The sequence below is a fragment of the Protopterus annectens genome, chromosome 17.part0 (genome assembly GCF_019279795.1).
Source record: "Protopterus annectens isolate FY-2018-M chromosome 17.part0, PAN1.0, whole genome shotgun sequence".
Taxonomy (NCBI): domain Eukaryota; kingdom Metazoa; phylum Chordata; order Ceratodontiformes; family Protopteridae; genus Protopterus; species Protopterus annectens.
In genome coordinates, this window is record NC_056751.1 from 77,068,910 (window position 1) to 77,090,199 (window position 21,290).

The following is a 21,290-nucleotide window of genomic DNA, read 5'->3' on the forward strand; positions in this document are numbered from 1 at the left end:
CTTAGCAGATGTGTTGAGCAGGCAATTATGGATCCCCACAGTGGAAATTGGATCCTCATGTATTTCAGAAATTGACAGTGTCATGGGAACTCCAGACATAGATCTGTTAAGCTTCTCCACTAAACCATCAGCTGCCAAAGTTTTGCACAAAAGGTTTCATCCCACAGCTTGGAGAGTGGATGCTCTTTCTTTCAATTGGAGCAATCTTCATGTGTATGCCTTTCCACCTCTGCCTCTCCTCCCAAAGGTACTTCTGAAGGTCAGACAGGACAAGCCAAGGATGATTTTAATAGCTCCGGATTGGCCTCGACAGCACTGGTACCCATTACTAAGAAGTCTAGTACGGAAGCCTCCATGGCCTTTGCCTTGATTCCACACCTGTTGTCACAGGAGGACAACCATTTGCTCAATGTCAAGCTTCACTCTCTGCACCTAACAGCCTGGCATATTCTGTTTTGAACCATAATGGGCCTCCACTTCCTCAGCAAGTTTTGAATGTTATTTTGGAAGCTAGAAGGCCTAGTACAAGGAAAGTGTGCGCTGATAAATGGAAGAGATTTTTATTTTGGAGTGCAGCAAAAGATTTTGATGTTTCTGAGCCTAATTTGTGTGTGGCTCTTCAATATCTTACTGAGTTACTAGACAAAGGTTTGTCTTTCTCTTCTATTAAAGTTCATGCTGCAGCAATTTCAGCTCACTATGATTGCGACCCGCCATTGTTTTCTCATCCTTTGTTCAAGCAATTTCTTAGAGGGGCAAAGAATATAAGACCCCACGAAGAGCTCCTACTCCTGCTTGGGATCTCAATTTTGTGTTGGAGAAACTCACTCTACAACCTTTTGAGCCTGCAGCTACTGCTGAGTTGAAATATTTATCATGGAAGACTGCTTTTGTTGGCCATTACCTCTGCAAGAAGGGTTTCTGAATTACAGGCCCTTATGGCAGTTGAGCCTTCTTGATTTTCCATAAGGATAGGGTATCATTACGTACTAATCCTTCCTTTATGCCTAAGGTGGTTTCTAGTGTGGCTTTAAACCAGACTATTCATTTGCCTACTTTTATGCAAATCCCCAAAATAAGGGGAAAAGATTTTGCACACTTTGGATGTACACAGGCAGTTGCGTTATTATTTGGACAGAACTAAAGGGTTCAGGTAGTCTCAGCAATTGTTTGTTTCTTTTGCTTTGAGTTCTCAGGGCAAGCCTGTGTCAAAACAAACTATTTCTAAGTGGATTGGGTTTTGCATTGCTTTCTGTTATTCCCATCATGGCAAGGAGGTTCCAGCTGGGATTAGGCCTCATTCCACTAGGGCTACTGCCACTTCAACAGCTTTTTTGAGGGGAGTGGCAACCAAGGATATTTTGGAGGCAGCTACTTGGAGTTCTGTGCATACTTTCTCTAGGCATTATCACCTGCCACTTTACTCTAAGTCCAGGGCTGGTTTGCCACTGCGGTTTTGCAGGGCATTTTGGCAGCTCCTGCTTCCTTATAGTTAGCCATCCTCCCTTACCTCTGCTTTGGGATTCTACCCAAGTGTAAGGACTGCAGCAATGTGAGATGAAGAACATAGTACAGTTTTGTACCTACCATAAATGTAGATGTTCGAAGATCCACATTGCTGCAGTCCAATTTACCCTCCCTCCTTCCCCTCTGTAGTTGGAGGTGGTTGCGTGGGTTGGGTTGTACATATTGTGTATATTGTATATATCTTGTACATATAGTTAGTGCAAGGGTGGTTGGTTATTTGTTTGCTGTCTTTTGGTTTTGACCTTTATTTTTAAGGTCTTCTGACATCTGGGGCAAGAAAAGACTGAGGATATGACGTCGGTCATGCGCATTTGTACCCTGACGTCCTGACGTCAGTTAAATGCGCCCTGACCGATGTCAGCCTTATACTTTGATATTCGGGCCGACCGTGGACAGCGGACTACCCAAGTGTAAGGACTGCAGCAATGTGGATCTTCGAACATCTACATTTATGGTAGGTACAAAACTGTACTTTTTCCCTCCCTCCTACCCCTCTGTAAATTCTTCCTTTTGGGTCCACTTCCCTTTTTCAAATTAGCTTGGGAAAATCTGTTATGGTGTATCTATTTATTACTGTTGTGCATGTCTGGAATTTTTTATCCAGTCTAAATTTAGCCTTCCTTGGAGGGCACCTGGCATCTGGGGCAAGAAACACTGAAGAAGATGGCGTTGGCGGATGCTTTTATACCCCAGCCGCTCTGACGTCAGGGAAGAGGCGACATCAGCCGACGCCAGACCCAGACTTTGGAATCCGGCCGACCGAAGGGCTGCCTGAGGCAGGACAACCCATATGTAAGGACTGCAGTTGCATATCTATCGGACATCTACGTTTATGGTAGGTACAAAACTGTACTTTTCTCTACTTGACAGCTTTTGACAATTTTATTAATGCTTGGTGTGCTTAAGTCAACCACTAGCCCCTAAATATTTATTTTTTCATCCCAGAGCTGAACCTGCTGCATTTGGTTTCTAATTCATCTGCAGAAAAAAAACTACCACGGATTGAAGCTTTTGACACATTCGGGGTAAAAAATTCTGCCACTTTTTTAGATTTCAACTGGCAGGCTATCATGCTATTCTCTGTTGGCATATTTTGATAACATGAGTAGCATAATTGACCGTTTTCAGAAAGGTAGTTGGATAGGTATTCTTTAAATTGTGGGAAAATATTAAAGCTAAAATTCTGAATCGTTTAGATAAGAAAGTTTCATTTGGGTCCTCTACTACACTGGTTCTCAAACAATTTGAAAGAAGGAAAACAAATCAATGGGGTTGCTCAGATTTTCTTCAACCCTCCTTTCCCAAGTTTGCAAAGAACTTTTCATCAAACTCTATCTTTTAACAAAAAGCAGAACTAGCAGCAACAAGCTTCTAGAAAGGAGACTTTCAGACAAAAGTGGCAGGGTAACTCAAAATAGGGGAAGCTATCTCCACAAATAGACCAGTTACCAGTGGAATCACCCATGTTCTGTGCAGGGACCTCTCTTGTTTGGCATTTTCTGAAGTAAAAGCCAATATCAAAGAGCTCTGCCTGACTGCAGAGAAGTGTAAAATGAGAGCAGTCAACCCCAAATGGCTTGGCCATCCTGCAGGAAGGTGTCTCGAATAACTATAAAATCATGGTGTAAAACTAAATGCAAAAAATGCATTATTGTATCATTTGGGAAGTAATCTACCCCAGGGCGCTACCTCGACAATACCCCCCCCCCCCGCAAGAGATGACCCATCTTTTGACCAACATGTCTATTGTGAGAAAGTTGCTCTATATTGCACAGCTTGTAAATGGAGTGTGTCTAGATCTAGAGATGTCATTGTTTCCCTTCAGTTATCCCTCAGGCCAGTCATTGAATATAATGCCCTGTTTGGCATGTCTGTCCAGGCACATGAAACTGGAACAACCCCAGAGATGCTTTACTACAAATATACAAGGTCTGGAAAATATGGTATATGGACAGACTCAAAGCCCTGTCACTACTCTGTATCCTACAAACCGCTAATGTGACCTGTGTCTGGCATAGAAGACATCCTTCAACCAATTACTAATTGACCTACTGATGTGCTGTAAATCCAAGGGCATCAGAAATGCTCTGTCTAGGGATCTAAACCTCTTCCACAGTGCTGCCACAGGAGAGACTTCCCATCCACATAAAACAAAGTTCATCTCTGTCCATTTTTCAGCTCAGCTTAGATCTGTAGATGGTGAAACGGAAAATTTACCCAAGTACTGCACCCTGTACTAATGGACAGATGCCGCTCCTAAATGCTTTATCCCATGCATGGGTCACCTCCAATTATCAATGGCATGATTCCAGTTTTTGTCATTAGGGGTAATGTATAATTATCGTCTATGGGATGGACAAGGCCAATCTCTAACCAAATGGGATAGGCTATTTTGAGCACAAAACGCGAAATTGGCTAGGCTTAATATGGCTTGCAAGGGCAGCTAGCTCAGTACTTGCATATGAAAAAAGGACATTCCCAGTATTTGTGGTGATTGACTGTTGCATATACCCCCTTCTCCCACCCTGGCAATCCAGTCCAGAATATTTTTCCCCCTCTGGCAGCATGTTAGACAAATAGGTTCTGAAGGTCATTTGGAGAGGATTCTCTCCATCCTTTCCAGGGTAGTCTTCTACCTCTCCAAAGTCCAACTTCCCAGTTATCTTCAGTCATTCAGTATATGCTGTCTGTACAAGCAATACATTTGGTTTCTCCAAACCAGGTTGGAAAAGGTTTATATTAAATTATTCTGGTGCCAAAGAAAGAAGTGCTTTGGAAACCAGTTCTAGATCTTTCCTTTTTCAACCACTTTATGAAAGTTCCAAAGTTCAAAATGTTGTCCCTTCAAGCCTGTTACCTTGGATTCCTCCTCTTCAGTTTTTTTTTTTTTTTTTTTAAACCCTGGATTTGAGACAAATTACATTCCTATTGCCACAGAATATTACAGCTTTCCCAAAATTCTCTGATTTTGTTTTCAGTTCTCTGCATTGCCCTTTGGTCCATCTGCTTTGATAGCCCATTGCTGTCTGCAGAGTAATCACATTTTTCCTTATTTGGACTTTATCTTTGCAGGCTTACAAAATGTCAGGAATCTATCTGGGTAAGAAATCTCTTCTTAGACTGTTTCTAAGTGAACATGTAAAAATCCTCTTGCATTCCTTTGAGGGTACTATTCCCCAGTTACCTTCTGGACACATTCTTTCAGAAGGGTTTTCTTCCACAAGAAAAGGTGAAATTTGTATCTAGATCTCTTATTGATTTTTTTCTATTCAGTCAGACTTCAACCTTTTAATTATCTCAGGATTGTAGGGTTCATGGCATCTGTTTTCATAATTTGCTTTGTCAGACTCCATAGGAGGAAAATTCTGTGATATCTGAAATCAATATGGTCCCAACATATTCACCCCCTTGACTTTTCAGATTCTGGAGTTGTGCTTTGCGAAGAGAGAAGTGCAGGATCTGTAGAACAAACGAGACAGATCAAAACACACAAATGTCAAGCAGATGCTGGCAGTAATAAAGGATCTCAAATTTCTTTGTCATCTGTGGTCCCCAGTACTTCTGCCAGTCATTGTAGACAACACCACAATGATGTGGTACATAGACTGGGAGGCATTGGATTTTGCTGTGTACATAGATGGGGAGGCATTGGATTTTGCTGTGTGTGCTAACAAACTGTGGTGGCTTGGAAGGTAGCAATTTAGCTATCTTGAGCTTTTCACACCTGCTACATTTCATCAGAGCAAATTGTGGCAGACAAGCTGAGCAAGACCAGAGCATACTCTTGAAAAGAAATTGAATACGGCTGGGGGGGTGGTCTTCCAAGAATTGATCCAGCTGTGGGGAGCTCCTCGGGTAGTGTACTAATTGGTTCTTTGAGAGAGCAGCTAATTGATGGAATGACTACAAATTACATTAAAGCAAGTACTCGTTTAGATATTTCTAAGAGCAGCATGAACACTTACCGGAACAAGTGTTTTGGCATATTGGCAAGCTAGGAGGAAATTTAATGCCTGTGCTTGAAATATTTGTATGTATGTATATTGGCCACCAGCCAAAAGAGGCAATTAAAGAAATTGCTCCAGGCTTCCTTGCAATCCAAGTCTGAAAATGGAGGCTTTTTCATTAACTTGGACGGGAATGTTCCTGTATGCTTTTCCACCCTTTCCACCATTTCATTTCAAAGATTCGGGTGGACTCTGCAAAATCATTGCAGTGACTCCCTTCTGGTTTGGGCAACAGTGGCTGTCCTTCCATTTCACTATTGCAGTAATCCTTACAATAGGCATCAGTTGCCAAGGGCAGCCTGATGTCCTGCCAGTATACCAAAGCCTTTAGGTTGCTAAAGATGCACAGTATGTCATACACACGCTCCCTGTGTACAGCGTAGGGCATAAAGGTGACATCTGGACGTACCATTTTCAGAACTTCTTTGCTGCCAGTCCAAATGCCATCTGTGATTGTTGGTATGAATGCTCGCTTCATTAGCTGATTTACCAAGCTCTAGAAGTTTGATGTGAAATCCAGGTATAGATTTGGTTTTGCTAGGACCATCCTTCATGGGTTCCTAGAGGGATCTGCTGGTCCTTCCTGCTCCCGCTCTTTTCATGAGCTTTTGAGCACACTCTATTGTAAGGAGTACTGCAACCGTGAAATTGAAGGACATGGTACAGTTTTATAAAATCTTAATGTAACTGTAGATGTCATTCTCTTCACTGTTGCAGTATTCCCTCTCTCCTCCTCCACCTGGTTATTTCCCTTCTGGATGTGCTTGGTTCCTCTCTCTTCCTTGGACTGGTGTTCCAACTGGGGCTGTCATTTCTGAGGATGTTGCATCTGGATGTAACCTTTTATGCCCTACACTGTACATGGGGAACATACATGTTATGTATGGTGTAACTTTGGTATACTGGCTGGATGTCGGGCTGCCCCTGGCAGGGGGATCCTATTGTAAGGAATACTGCAACAATGAAAAGGACATCTGCCATTATGATAAGATTTTACACAACTGTACGTTCTTATGGAATTGGCCAAGGACAACTACCAGAAACTTCCTTACAGAATGGGTCTACTCCCTGAAGACAATTGATACATCAACTGACTTGCACGTAAGATTCAGTAGTGATATCTTGAAGGCATCTTATCTGAGGGCATGCAACAGGTGTTGAGGCAGAGAAACCCGCTACTAGGAAATTGTATACTTGTAAATGGCTAAGATTTTCTTGCTGATGCTGTATTTAGAACCAGGTCCTTTTCAGGATTTCTCTAACCCTGGATCTGATGTCAATCTTTACGTAAACTTAATCCTCGACTGTGGGGGATCTGTTCTGATCCTTGGAACTGAGACTGCTGTTTACTTCAGCTCACACCTTCCAAACTCTCGAGCCAGGCTCTACCCATGATGCTCCTCTTTAAATTACCTCCGATCTTATTTACTACATGTTAGACGCGTCCAACCTCTTTTGAGCTTTGGCAGTGATTTTGAGTAAGTTTTTCTGTATTTTTCTCTGCTTGTGTGCTTTCCTTTCTACCTGCACCTCTCCTTTCCATTTTAGCATGTGTGAGTGATCCTCTATTTGCTTTTCTCTTCTCTCTCCCTCTACCATTGGGTAGTTACTTTACATACCATCGTTGGTACCTTCTTATCCCTTCCTTTACCTTTTAAGGTATTTCTGGTTACCATTGTTGGTACCTTTCTCCTCCTGTCTATAAAATTATACAAATAGTAGAACTTTTGTATCCCTTTTCTGTTAGTCTGTGTGTGTGTGTCTGCGAGTGTTGTCAGCACTAGGCTTTCTTAACCTAGTATGGCTGAAAAATCTTCCAAGGACACCTCAGATTTCAAGGTGTGCCAAAAATGTCTCAGGAAAATGCCCAATTCATATTGGCATGTTATGTGTGTCTACTGTTTAAGTGTTGTCCACCTTCAGGAGGATTGTGCCATTTGTCATGGTTTTTCCGCCAGGACTCTCACTGAGTGGAAAAACAAATATTGAAGGGTCTGTTAAAGGGGACTTCGAGGAGGCCATATCTGGTCCTAGAATTGAAGCCAACTCGTCATACTTTTCCTCTTCTAGACCAAATAGTCTCTCATTCGGTACTGAAAAGTTTATTGGAACCACCCACCAAATTGTCTAAACAGTCTACAGAATCAACAGCTTCCACGGCGCCAATAGGCAAAAATGGTTCGACACTGACCACTACTATGGGACAGACACCTGCAGCTTTGGTATTGAAGCAGACGATCTTTATTTTACTGCGAATTAAATATTCCCTTATGGTTGATCCATTTCAGATAGACCACCCAACCTATTCCTGGAACAGAGACCTCATAGAGCTCCGATATAATTTGTTCAGTCTACTAAGAGTTGCTCGGAATCAGACACCAAGAGATTGTTCGACCAGCTCCTAATGGTGAGGGGATTACCTCTATCTTCAGTTCCCAGCCAACTCTGCTCCGGAACTGGGCCTTCGACACAAACATTCCTCCTCCGATTCCAGCAGAGTCTTTGGAACCCCTGGCACAGACCTGCCCGGCTCAGACGGCCTCTGTTCCGGTTGGAGATTTTTCTCCAGAACCGAGGGTTGCCTTGAGTTCTTTGGCTTATTTGAACCGGAGACCTCCCGAGGTCAGGGCTTCATTGTGGGTCCCGAGGGGCAGGGCTCTGCTTAGATTCTTTCAGAGTCTTCCTTGCCACACTGTGCCTTGGCATTCATGGGTATGACCCAGGCTCCTGCTTCAGAAGTGGCTTCCTTGGTGCAGGGTGTGGGACCACTGTTCTGAAAGAATCTTTCTGTTCTGGGCTCCCATCCCTCTATGGGGGGGGGAACAGTGTTTCGAATCATGGAATCTCGCAGTCTTTGCCACCCCGATCGAGCCAAACTGCTGTATCCCTTGGTCTAGAGCTTCCACCAGTCTCATCACTGAGACGGTGCACAAAAGCCTCTGGAGTGACCCACTCTGGTGGTTTCCTCTTCGGATACTTCCCCAGAACATCCCACTGAGGAAGTACCTTCGAAGAAAAAGTGCAAAAGGAAGAACTTGGACTGCCCTGAGGAGTTGGTCACAGACCATACCAATTTTGATGCAGGAGAAGGTTCCCCCAGGTCACCCCCTGATGTTTCCTTTTAGGGACATCCTGGAAATCCTGAAACAGAGGTGGCTGGACTTTCCTCCAGCCTTACCTGGAGAAATCTGTATACCTGGAGGCTTTTTGTGCCCAGCCTTCTACCTCTTGGATCTCTCTACCTGATAATGAGCTTATTAAATGGATTGCTCATTGGGCCTGGAAAATTCCTGACTCCAAGTGTATCCCTAAGAGGTCTGACAGGATTCGATCTGCCCCTAAGGATGAGCAGCATTGGGCTAAGGGTATCCCTGTAGACGCTATGGTGATAGTGGCAGCCACTAAAATGGAACTTGCAGAAGAAAGTCCTATCCATCCTCCTAACAAGGCATCTAGGAATACGGATAGGTTTGGGAAGCGAGTTTATGCTTCGACCTTTGCTCTCAGGTCTTTGAACTACATGGCGCATTTTACCAGGTTGCAGAAAGATCTGATTAATGAGCTGAGATACTCTTGCAGGAGCAGTAGCCGAAGGGTTCCGAAACAAGGTTGCCTCTCTGCTCACTACCCTTTAATCTATTCATAACTCGTGTATGAGGCTAATTGCCCATGTGGCCGAAGAGATGACAAGAACAGCGGGTTCAGGCATAGCCATCAGAAGACGTGCCTGGATGTGGTTTGACTTTGCGGAGCCATTTAAATCTTCATTCATCAATGCTCCATTTGATGGATCATCCCTATTTGGACCCAAAGTAAAACACACTGGCTGGAGGTGAGAAAGATGGGAAGATGTTACACCATAGGCGTATGCTTCTCCACTCCTCAACAGCCAGAGAAGTAGGAGGCTATGGTAAAAAAAGACCCAAGGGTCTTTCCACGACTCGCATGGCAAAGACTTCTCCCATGGCATAGGGGGAAGTAACAATGGAAGACTCCATTGTCAAGGAAGAGGTAGCCTGCAGAACCAGGGGTCCAGAGTTTCCTTCTCTGGTACCTCCTACCAGCACTCCTGAATGGAGGCCCAATTTGCCTTCCTCTGGAGGCAGTCGGGACGATTATCCCTGCACCAATCTGCTTGGCTACAAATAACAGACAAATGTGTGCAGGGGATCATTTCCAGAGGCTATATCATTCCCCTTTCCATGAATTCAAAAACAGACTCCTGGACGTTGCAACTAGTCACAGGGAAGCAGCAGGTTGTAGAAATTCAAAAGCTGCTCCAAAAGTCATCCAGAAATATCCCACCAGACCAGAGAGGAACCGGGTTTTACTCTAGATTTTTTTTAGTGCCCAAAAAAACAGGCAACTGACTACTCATTTTGTATCTCAGCTAGTTCAGCAAGTCGGTTTAGCAAACTAAGTTCTGTATGGTCTTAGTTCACTCCATACTTTCTTGGAAAAAGACTACTGGATGTGCTCTATAGATCTTCAGGATGTGCATTACCACATAAAAGTGGACAAATGCTCCCGAAGATTCCTGCAGTTCCAGCTGAGAATCGGTCACTTTCAGTTCAGAGCACTGCCCTTTGGTCTCACCATGGCCCCCAGGGTGTTTACCAGATGCATGGCAGTAGTAGCAACTCATCTCAAACTGCTGGGATTTCGAGTCTTTCCTTATATCTGACTGGCTCCTTACTGCTACCACCATGCATCAACTCGATAGGGCAAGGGTTTATACCCTACATCTTTGCACTTCCTTAGGCATTGCAATAAAATACAAAATGTCAAATCTGCAGCCTACACAACCGCTGGAATTTATTGGAGCTCTGTTAAACACAGTTACAGGAATTGCTTCATTGCAGTAGAAAGGCTCCAAAAGATCAGGTCACAAGTAAACTATATTCTTCAGAACAGAACTGTTCCAGCCAGACTCATCGTACAGATGTTGGGCTCTGTGGCAACCTCTATTACCCTAGTTCCCTTGGCCAGATATGTCATGAGGATTCTCCAATGGCTTCTGGTCTCCCAGTGGTCATTAATGAATCAACCGATGTCGCATCACATCTTGATCACCAATCCCTGCAAACAAGACCTGTCTTGGTGGCTGCATTCCAAAGAGGTCCTTTCGGGCTATCTTTCCACAACTCCAAGCCATAGTGACCATGGATCCTTCCCAGATAGGGTGGGGGATGTTAACTGGAAAGGACAGTCCAAAGCACTTTGTCCCAACTGGAGGCCAATTTGCACATCAGTGCTATAGAGATGAGGGTGGTGCTTTTAGCATTGCAAGGATTTCAAGATCCCCTTCCCGTGGGAACAGTGGCAATTCAGATGGACAACATGCCGGTAATCTGGGACATGAACAAACAAGGAGGAACCAAATCTTGTCCACTTTGTCGAGAAGCCCTCTGAATTTGGCAGTGGGCAATTTCTTCCAACTGCTTTCTCATGGCAGCGCATATTCTAGAGAGCTCCAACGTGATAGTGGATGAGCTCAGCAGAACTATTCTGATGCCTCACGAGCAGTCTCTCAATCCTGTAGTGATGGAAAACACTTTCCGCCACTGGGGCCAACCTTGCTGCGATCTGTTTGTGTCCCCTCTGAACAAACAGTGCAGTAGTTACTTTGGCCTGATCCCACCTATGGGGGTGTCACCCAGAGATGCATTTTTCCACGACTGGCCCCCCTGTCTTCTATATGCCTTTCCCACAACTCGTCTGTCTCAGTTTCTAAAGAAAGCCAAGAGGTCGAAAAACACAATCCTCATTGCCCCATTCTGGCCTTGACACATTTGGTTTCCCTTCATTTGGCCTCATCTACTTTGGAAACCTTGAATTCTGGACCCAGCTCAATCTCACTTCATCTCACTTTGAACCTTCAGCTACATGCGACTTAAAATATTTTTATTAACTATTACCTCTGTTTCCCTTCATTTGGCCTCATCTACTTTGGAAACCTTGAATTCTGGACCCAGCTCAATCTCACTTCATCTCACTTTGAACCTTCAGCTACATGCGACTTAAAATATTTTTATTAACTATTACCTCAGCAAGAAGAGTATCAGAAATTCAAGCTTTGTCTTGTAATTCCCCCCTATTTAATATTTCACAAGGACAGGTTTTCCCTCAGGACTAGTCCTTCCTTTTTGCCAAAAGTCATTTTGGAATCTAATATCAATCAAACCTTTCACCTACCTGTCTTCTCTAAATTTTTCCAATAGGGGAGAGTATTGTTTACACTTATTTAGAAATTCACAGGTAATTATGTTTTTACCTTCATACAACAAAGGACATCAGAAAATCTGACCAATTATTTGTAGCGTTCTCCTCACTTTCTTTAGGTAACCCAATTTCTAAGGTTACCTTGGCTAAAAGGCTTCGGGATTGTATCACCCTTATCAATCAAAGGGTATCCAACCACCACGACCTTTGAAAGCTCATTCAACTAGAGTTGTAGCGACTTCTGTAGTTTTCCATGCTAGAGCTTCTTTAGATGACATTTGTGCAGCTACTTGGGCATCTCCTCATACCTTTATTACTCATTACAAATTGGACCAGGTCTTGGGGGAGGGGGGGTGGTCGTGTATCACTCTGTTCGATGGTGCTCAAGAATATTCTGCCATGTTACCTTCCAAGATACAGGTAGCTAGGGACTCTGTCCCACAGTCAAGGATTACGTGAAGATTAACAACATCAGATAAAGAAGTTATGTCTTAACGTTCCATCTGTGTGGCGATCTTCACTAATCCTTGACATTGCCCCCCTCCTTCCCCCACCTTAGGACTCTTAGTGGACCGAATAATTCTGAATACTGGCTTCATAATAGGGGCACAGATCTGGTCTCATTTCTTTGCCACTATATTGGGCAAACTCGATCTGAGGTAATTTAGAGAGGGGAATCTGGGTAGAGCATGGCTTGAGAGTTTGAAAGGCACAAGCTGAAATAAACGGCAGAATCTTTTCTGAGGCTTGGAACTGAGCTCCCAAAGTCAAAGGATTATTGAAGATAGACAACACAGGTGGAACGTTATAAGACGCAACTCTTTTTTTTTTGTTTTTGTTGCGATATTTAATGAGTCATTATCTTATGGTCTCTTACTTTATCAAGGTTGATCTCTAGGCCACTTCAGCAAGTTTGCCCTTAAACTGTCCCATTTCAGAGCAGTATCTGTTCTCCTTTGAAAGGGGTTTTACATTATGTCCACATGGTTAACAGGTGACATCTACTTTGGATCCGAGCTTTGTTTCAGGGACTATAACACTGGCTCATTTTGAATGGTCTCTTCAGGCTGTCTTACTGTTTATTATGTAGTAAACATTATTTACTTATTGCTTTGACATCTGCATAGGCTGTATCTGACATGCTAGATCTTATGGTGGGTCAATCCAATTTCTGTATGTTGTGGTGACCTATCCATGTGGCTAAGGTTACTGTAGCAGTAATTGAATGAGCATTCCCTGGCCTTTCCTAAGCAGTCATCTTTTGATAATTTCTGCTTTGTCTGCCATTAGACCACACCCCTTTCTAAATATCCTCAAGTCGAGCATTTTTTGAAAGGGGTTTTTACATAACCATCTGCATAGAAAATAGGTTGGTGTTCCTTGGGATCTTAACTTTGTACTTGGAAAAACTAACAGTTCCATTTGAAACGGCTGATTGGCCTGGCAAGGTTTTTGACATGGAAAATTATCTCCTCTTGTAGAAGTCAGAGCAATGGGCATCACAAGCTCTTGTGGCAAGTCAATCCTACATAATTTTCCACAAGGACAGGGTTTCTTTAAGAATAAATCCTCCTTTTTTTACCTAAAATAGTTTGAATTTACACTGAGCCAATCTGATAATCTACATCTGTTTCCACAATCTAAAAACAAGGGAGATGGAATTCCATATACAGCTTAGATGGTTTACCATTGGAATGTCGGCGTACCATTGCATGGCTTTGAAGTATTCAAACTACAGATGTTCGAATACTTCATATGTGCAGGTTAAATGAGCGAACATTATATTTGCGAATGGACTCTGCATTCGCAAATATGAACGTTCGAAGGGATGTACAGGGATCGCAGTACAGTACAGTGCAGTTAGGGAAATACATCCCTTTCCACACTGTAGTGTGATCTTGGAGTTAGAATATATAGTTTGGGGGGGTGTAAGGGGGCTTGCCCCCCTGCATAATCTGAATGTTAGGTATGCTAGCTAGGGAGTAATGGCAAGGGTGGCATTGCTGTTAAATGCCTATTAACAGCTGATTTTCGACATTAGGATGGTTAGATTGTGTACTTTCAGCGAATTACTTTACTGTTGAGCATCTTTTTTTTTTACTTTTAAGATTTCAATAGTAAACCAGCTTCGATACTATGACAGGATTAAATCCTTCAGGAAAACTGATCAACCTTTTGTCTTCTGTGAAGTTAATAAAAAAAAAAGGGTGTGTTGAAGCTGACATTCTGTAGATTATCTCATGCGGTTTTGTTATGAAGAGAATGGAAGAAACAGTCACAGCCATTGTTTCCAGCCAGGGTAAAGGCCCACTCTACTGGGGCCTTTGCTTCTTTTGTGGCTTTTTGGAAAAAATGGACTCTATTTATCTAGAGTCATCAGCTTGGTCCTCTGTAGATACTTTTACAAAGCATTACAAACTGGAGTAGTTTTCCTGGTTTGTAACTAGCTTTGCTAGAACCATTTTCAAGGACTCCTGGATTCTTGCATTTTTTTTCACTCTAGGTGTTCCTAAACTATGGTAATCTGCACAGATAGATCATAATGCTGAACATAGTACAGATGTGTAAGTAAACTTACCATAACAATACACGTTCTTAGTAGATCAGTTTTCAGTAGCCCTTCTGTTTGTCCATACTATTTTATGTATTACCCAGGTGTGCATGTATATAGTTACGACCTGCTGATCTTCCTCTGGCTAGTCTTTTGATAAACATGCTTTTACTTAAGGCTATTCATTTTAAACTCCCCATTGAGGGGATTGACACCTGCTTGGAATTTAAATTGTTAAAAACATTCACTTTGCTACCTTTTGAAGTAATTACTAAGTTTGCTGTAAAATTTCTCGTAGAGGACAGTTTCCCTTTTGACCATCACTTCTGCTAGACAAGGATATGAATCTAAATCTCCATATGGTATTGGAGCCATGGGCTCTTTCACCATGATGGAGTAACCTTGACCAACACATTGTATACCCAGATTATATAGGTTGTCTCTGAAAAAATTCCTGTAGATTCCAGTCTGACTCGATATAAGGGAAAGTGTTCTCCATTGCCTGTGTGAGCACAGAGAAGTTATTTGTCAAGGCCAAAGAAGTTGAGAAGGTGGAACTAGCCATTTCCTCCAGATCCAGCAAACTGGAGACTGCGATATTTAAGTAGACCTTATCTAAGTGTCACTAGCTGCATTGTTTTTTTGTTTACAAGAACCATGATAGTTCTGAACCATGAAGAGACTAATACATCAATGTGGCAGCAGCTACTTCTACTGCCTTCCTTTTATTTATTTTCAGGAATATTTCTGCCAGGACATTCGAGACAGTAACCTGGACACTAGTCCAGACCCCCCCCCCCCCAAGTATTGCAGGTTAGCTGTATTCTGTAAAAGCGGAGTAAATCTTGCTGCTGTTGTCCTGCAAGGTCTTTGTTTCCCACCCTAGGACTTACAAGAGCAAATGCTACTTTTTGCGTTCTTGTTTATAAATGATATTGCAGCAGTGATCCCAATGAAGGGTACAGTATAGGTGTGACTGAATGCAGCAGTAGATGTTTTGAGCCCAGGAATCACTGCACAATTAGATACCCTCCCCACACACAGATGGACTGAATGAAAAAGAAAACGAGAGCGTAGCAGCTGGGCATCCAATAACAATTTGGCCTGCATGGAAGGTGTGACAAGGGGGGTACCATGTCCCCCTAAACCCTAAATAGGTACTTCTTGCAGCTGATTGGATAACTCTGATTCTGTGAGGCCATACTAACTCCATTGTAATGGCATGGACTACAGTAACACTTGTTGGTATTAACCTTATTTGGATCTTTGCAAAAAAGGGCCAAATACATGGGGTAAGCTACTCTAGTCTGTGGTATAAGTAAGAAACGAGCCCAGTGGCCGACTTCAAAGCTCTGGTGGTTTGACAGGTCATACTAAACAACTATGGCTATTTCATTTACTCATGAATGCTACTGTTGTAGTAATCCTTGGACGTCAGTTAGTTGGTCAACGCTGTACTATTTTGCTGATTTTTGCTTAACACAACACAAAGGTAGAAACTTTTCTGTTAATACTGCTTTTTGTGATACCATCATTTTCAGTTTTAGAAGTCTGAGTTAATTTTTCTCAGGAGGATTTTTTTTTTTTTTTTTTATAGGTGGACCCAAAGAGAAGGATTACAATCAAACACCTTTTGGGTCATCCATGGATAATGCAAGATTACACCTGCCCAGTTGAATGGCATACTAAATTTCCTGTAAGTTGATAACGACTCAAAGAATACCTTAGTGACAAGGCTTTTCAAACTGTATCTTTGTAACATTGCTTTTGCAGCTCCCTGCTTTCTAAGCCTGTAATGTTTTGGAATACAGTCTAATAAATGGCAGTACAGCTGCAGACATTGAAGTAATACTTTGCTTACTTACGGGTGTCATGTATACTCAGTGGAAGGTTGTAATGTTGCTTGACTGAGTTAATGCATTAATTAGCTTGTGTGACAAGTCTTTAGATAGTTGCATGGATTACAGCATGTAGTGTTGTACATTGGAATGTTAGTTCTGCCAGTGTTGCTGCTGCTTTAGACTGACTTGGATGATCTCTCTAGTCACCTCGGTAAATATACAGTGTACACATGTGCAAAAGAACTGCAGGTATGGTAAGTGTACTGCAGGCTAGAAGGGGAAGCTGTTTAAGTTTTCATGTCCTTAAATTGTAGAACAATTTCAGTGTTGACCATTAACGAGATTAATAAAATAAACCCTGCATGCTCACACGATTTACAATGACTTAAAGAACGTTTGAAAATACCATGCCTTTGAAGTAACAGCTGACTACTACAAAATGTACAGGAGAGCTGCTATTGAACTTGCATGCGTCTCCTCAGGCCGAGTTTGTTGAAAGGTTTGGCAGTTTAAAGATTGTAGGTTTGACTACTTCCTGAAATCCCTGCTGTTTTGAAGATTTTTAAATGTATAAACAGCTTTGTTAGCACAAATCAAGGTCATTCAGTGAAAAGAAAAGCTGGCAGTGCTTTTAGAGGCTTTTCACCACTGTCCTATAAAGAGGGACAGTCTGTGAAAAAAATTCATTACGTCGGGTCACATGGCTCCTATTCAGGGGCAAAATAACTTGACTGTATTTCTGATGATATATTTTCTGGTATTGCTACAGAATATCAAGATATGGTGAAAAATGGAGTTGCAGGGTTTCTTCCATTAAATCTCCTTTCCACTCAATCTTCTTCTAAACGAGCATTTCTGATGGGCTACTTTCTCACATCCTGAAAACCTAGCACTGCTTCCCTCCAGCATCTGTACTGGATCTTTCCATTCTAACCATTTTTAACTTCCAGTTGGTATATTACTTTATTCTATTTATTTTCCTTGTTTATCTTGAAAGTCCGACTGGGTTTAGCATGAACTCCTTTTCACTGGAAGTCTGGGGGGAAAAAACCCACACACTGTGTGCAATCGTTAAACAGTAATGAAAGTTTAAACAAAAATGGGAGAATTCTTTACAGTATAAAGTTTATAAAAAGAGATTAAGCAAAAACCTGATTTATGTATAGTACAAGAATCCACAGCTAAAGCATGTATCACATGCATACAACAATAACTTTTACAGAGAATAATTATTTCTAAGAGATGTAAAGAAGATGACCTAAGTGGGTAAATACTTCAAGGATAGTAGTAAGAAAAATATAATTGAGTGCCAGTAAGAGGAGTTATTGTAGTGAGATGTGAAATGAGTAAAGGAGTACAGCCAAGATTGCTGTAGGGATAAGGGGTGATTTATGTTGGTATTATGGTAATTGGCCATTTAACCTCCGGCTTTGGTATCTTTCCAACTAAATGTCATACTTTAAAAGCTTCCAACATAAAATGGAATCTGGGTAACACAAAAATATTGCTACTTAACATAACACTCCTTACCTTGGATAACATGCATAGTCTTCGGGACCTGGTTCTAAACCACCACTGATGGTGTTCCATCAGTACAGGGTTTTAATATTTGTTTTATGTGATGCACCTGATCACATGGTAAAGGCACTAAAGATGGTTTATCAATTTGATCTGGTGCTATCCATGTTCTTGATCAGTGATGGGTATAGGATCCGATATCTGATCCAAACCAGCACTAAAGAGATGGCTCCTGAGTGCAAGCTCCTCCCCTTCCCAAGATCCATTGCTACCCACAACCCCCCAGATCTCATTTGCCGTGATTTCCAAGTAGACGTGCTTCCTGAAGCTTTCTCATCTCTGCAGAGAAGTGCCTTTATTTTATTTTTTTTTTTGGGTCTGTCTTTCCCTTCTTAGTTTTCTACCTTCCTACTTCATTTAGGTAGTTTCCTCCCCTCCCAATAGCTGTTTATTGTAGTTTTGTAGGTCCTTCCCAGGTTCCTGCCTTGTCCTCCCGGTTTTCAGTGTCTTTTTCCGTTTTTCTCTGCTTTGTTTACCTGCCCCTCTTTTTGGTGTGAGTGTGTGTGGTTGGTGGGGGTTAGTGTGTGTATACTGGTATGTCTGAAAAGCCCACCGGGTTCAAATGTTGCTCCTCATGCGGTCTCAAGTTACCTCAGGCTGACACACACGAGGAGTACAGCTACTGCCTAGGACAGCCCCATCTGGAAGTTGAATGTGAATTCTGTGCTGGATTCAACCCCAGGGCTCTCATATTGTGTAGAAACAAGCTGTTGCTCAAGGGGCTTGCAAAAGGGGGTCCACTAGTTTCGGGTTCCCCCTCAAAGTTTCAGATGGATCCCAAGAGGAAGTGTTCTTCCCTTTAGGATATGCCTGCCAAAAAGCTGAGGCTGTCCGCAGTTCCCAGGATCCGAGTCCAGCCTGTATGGCTTTGGTTCAGAGAGCCTCAGTCCCCCTTGTTGGATCAGAGTCTTCTGAGGTCCTTGGATCCGACCTGGCCTAGACCACACTCTGATCCGATCTCTGTTCCCTCTGTCTTCTGGTCCAACAAGACCGTCTGATTCAACGACTTTGTTGGAGTCTATCATTATTGAAGACTCACCAGCCACTTTTAGGAAGTTGGATCAGAGGCTCACCAGCAGGTCTCACTCTACAAGACCGTAGGCCATCAGCTAGATTGAGCCATTTCTCCATATCCTCCCGTTCCACCAGAAGTCTGCTCCCTTCTGACATGGATCTGAAGATGAGCTTTTTCAAGGCCCATATCTAACTGGGCTTGTTGCCATTCCCTAGCCATTTACACAGGGGACCTTTGCCATTTTCAGAACTCCTCTCCCTGACTGACCCATATGGGTTTGGTTCCCCAGGACCAGAGTATTCCCAAGGAAAGGCCACTGGTGTCTGGTATTCCTTCCTTTCCCACACTGTCTGGGTCCCTGGCTGGCTCAGCTCCATTGCTGTCTGAACTAACCGTCCCCCCCCCCCCACGAGGTCAGAGGAGGTCACTGGAGTGGTGAGTTTGGTATGGAGTTCTGACTGTTCCCTCCCCCTTGGGGGCCTCCACTTTAGACAGCTCGAGGGCTGATATCAGGAGACATTGGTGCTGTGTCAGGGTCCCCCCTTCTTCCCTAGTCTGCTTTTCCGGTGGGGACGAGAGGGTGCTTCTTCCAACCAGTTGACTTTCCGGGTGATAGGACTGTCTCCAGATGGGCAGCTGCTTCTACCTGCGCTCTGGATAACCCCCCAACCCTGTTAGACTTTGGCTGGTGAGAACTCATCCATACAGGGTCAGCCCTCCCGTAAGCGCCTTCAGATGGGCATTACCCCCTTTGGGGCCTCTTCCTCTTAAGAGTCCTCCCCAGAGCCCACTGTGGAGGAGCCTCCCCGGATAAGGATGTTCAAGAGGATGCACTTAAACTCCCAGAGTGTCCCTCATTGAGGACACAGATTTTGAAGAGGGAGATGGGTCCCCCAGACTTCCATCCAAAGAGGTGCCCTTTGGGGACATCCTTGAGATCCTGAGAGGAGACTGTTGGGTTTTCCCCACCCCATCTTCAGAGGAATCAGTGTTCCTGAAGGCCTTCAGTACAGACTCATCTTCCACCTGGGTGTCTCCCTCTGCAGATGAGCTTGTCCAGCTCATTTCCAGTAGGGCGTGGAAGGAGCCTGACACAAAAGAACCTGTTCTAAAAAAAGTCGACAAGTTTGAGTCCCCCTAAATATGACCTTTTGGAGCAAAGGTGCCCCCATTGATGCCATTGTGGTTGCCACAGCCACCAAAAAGGAGCTAGCTGAACAGAGCTCCATGGTCCAACCCCTGAACACAGAGGCGCGGTCGATTGTTTTGGGAAGCACGTTTGCCTCTGCTACATTCGAACTGAGGACAACAAATTACATGGTACACATTACACAGTGGCAAAGGGATTTGGTGTCCTCTCCACTTCCTTTTCAGAGTTGCCTCCAGAGAGTCTTAAGCTAGTCTCTCTGAAGCTATCTGCTCTAATGTCCCTTGCCAATGCCTCAATGAGGTTGATCTCTAATGCAGTAGAAGCCACTTCTCGAGCAGCGGGTAAGGCCATTGCTATTACGAGTCATGCTTGGCTTTGCAGGTTTGCAGAAAACTTCAAGGTGACATTTACTCGCTCCCCTTTTGATGGGTCAACATTGTTCGACCCCTTAGTCAAAGAAACTTTAACCTGTCACAAGCAAGAGGGAAAGACGCACTGTTGGCAGTTGGGATCAAGTTTTCTACTCCCCAGCGGTCCTTCTCTAAGACTCACAGGGGTAGTAAGAAACTGTGGTTCCGCAGATCTGTCTTATTCCGGGATGCTCCACAGGATTCCTCCTCTTCTGGCCTGGGAGTGGGTGGTTTTAATAGACGCCACTCCAGAGGCAGAGGATGCCCATAGAACCAGGGCTCCCGGGAGCCATTCTTGGAGAAGCCCCCTCAATTCTCCTTAAGCACTGCCGGGCTGTCCTGCCTTGGAGGCAGTCAGGGGTCGTATCTCCTTACACCCACAAGCTTGGACAGCTATTACTGCAGATCAGTGGGTGCTAAGCATCATACCCAAGGGATACTTCACATCCTTTGTTCAGCCTGCTTCAACTCAAAAGTCTTTCCTGGATGTTACACCCCTTCAAAGGGAGTTGGCTGTCTTTGAGGTTCAAGACCTCCTTCAAAAAAGAGACATCCAGGAGATCCCAACAGGACAATGAGGGTCCGGAACTTACTCTTGCTTCTTTTTAGTGACCAAGAAAACAGAGGGCCTAAGTCCTATTGTGGATCTTTGTTCTGAATTTGTTGGTCAAAAAGTCGAAGTTTGGGATGGTCACTGTTCAGTACATTCTGCTGCTTCTGTGCAAGGACGATTGGATATGTTCAGTGGGATCTCAAGGATGTGTACCATCACATAAAAATTGAAATGCTCCAGAAGATGCCTGTGTTTCTGGCTGGGGGCCAATCACTACCCGTTCAGAGCCCTGCCCTTCGGTTTCACCTCATCCCCCTGGATGTTTACCAAATATATGCTAGTGGTAGCAGCCTATCTTCAGCTGCAGCATTTTCAGGTCTTTCCATACCTAGAAGATTGGCTTCTTCGAAGCTTCAATTCACTCTGGTCATGGATT

At 43.5% G+C, this 21,290-nt stretch overlaps 1 protein-coding gene across 1 annotated transcript in view; it reads left to right on the forward strand.

Annotated features, from left to right (window-relative positions):
* The window catches only part of MELK (maternal embryonic leucine zipper kinase), a gene marked incomplete in the record, with an annotated part of 949,965 nt that overhangs the window by 413,609 nt on the left and 515,066 nt on the right, over positions 1-21,290 (forward strand). Inside the window, 1 exon segment of the mRNA XM_044058955.1 lies at positions 15,905-16,003. Within this exon segment, the coding sequence (XP_043914890.1) occupies positions 15,905-16,003 (99 nt within the window).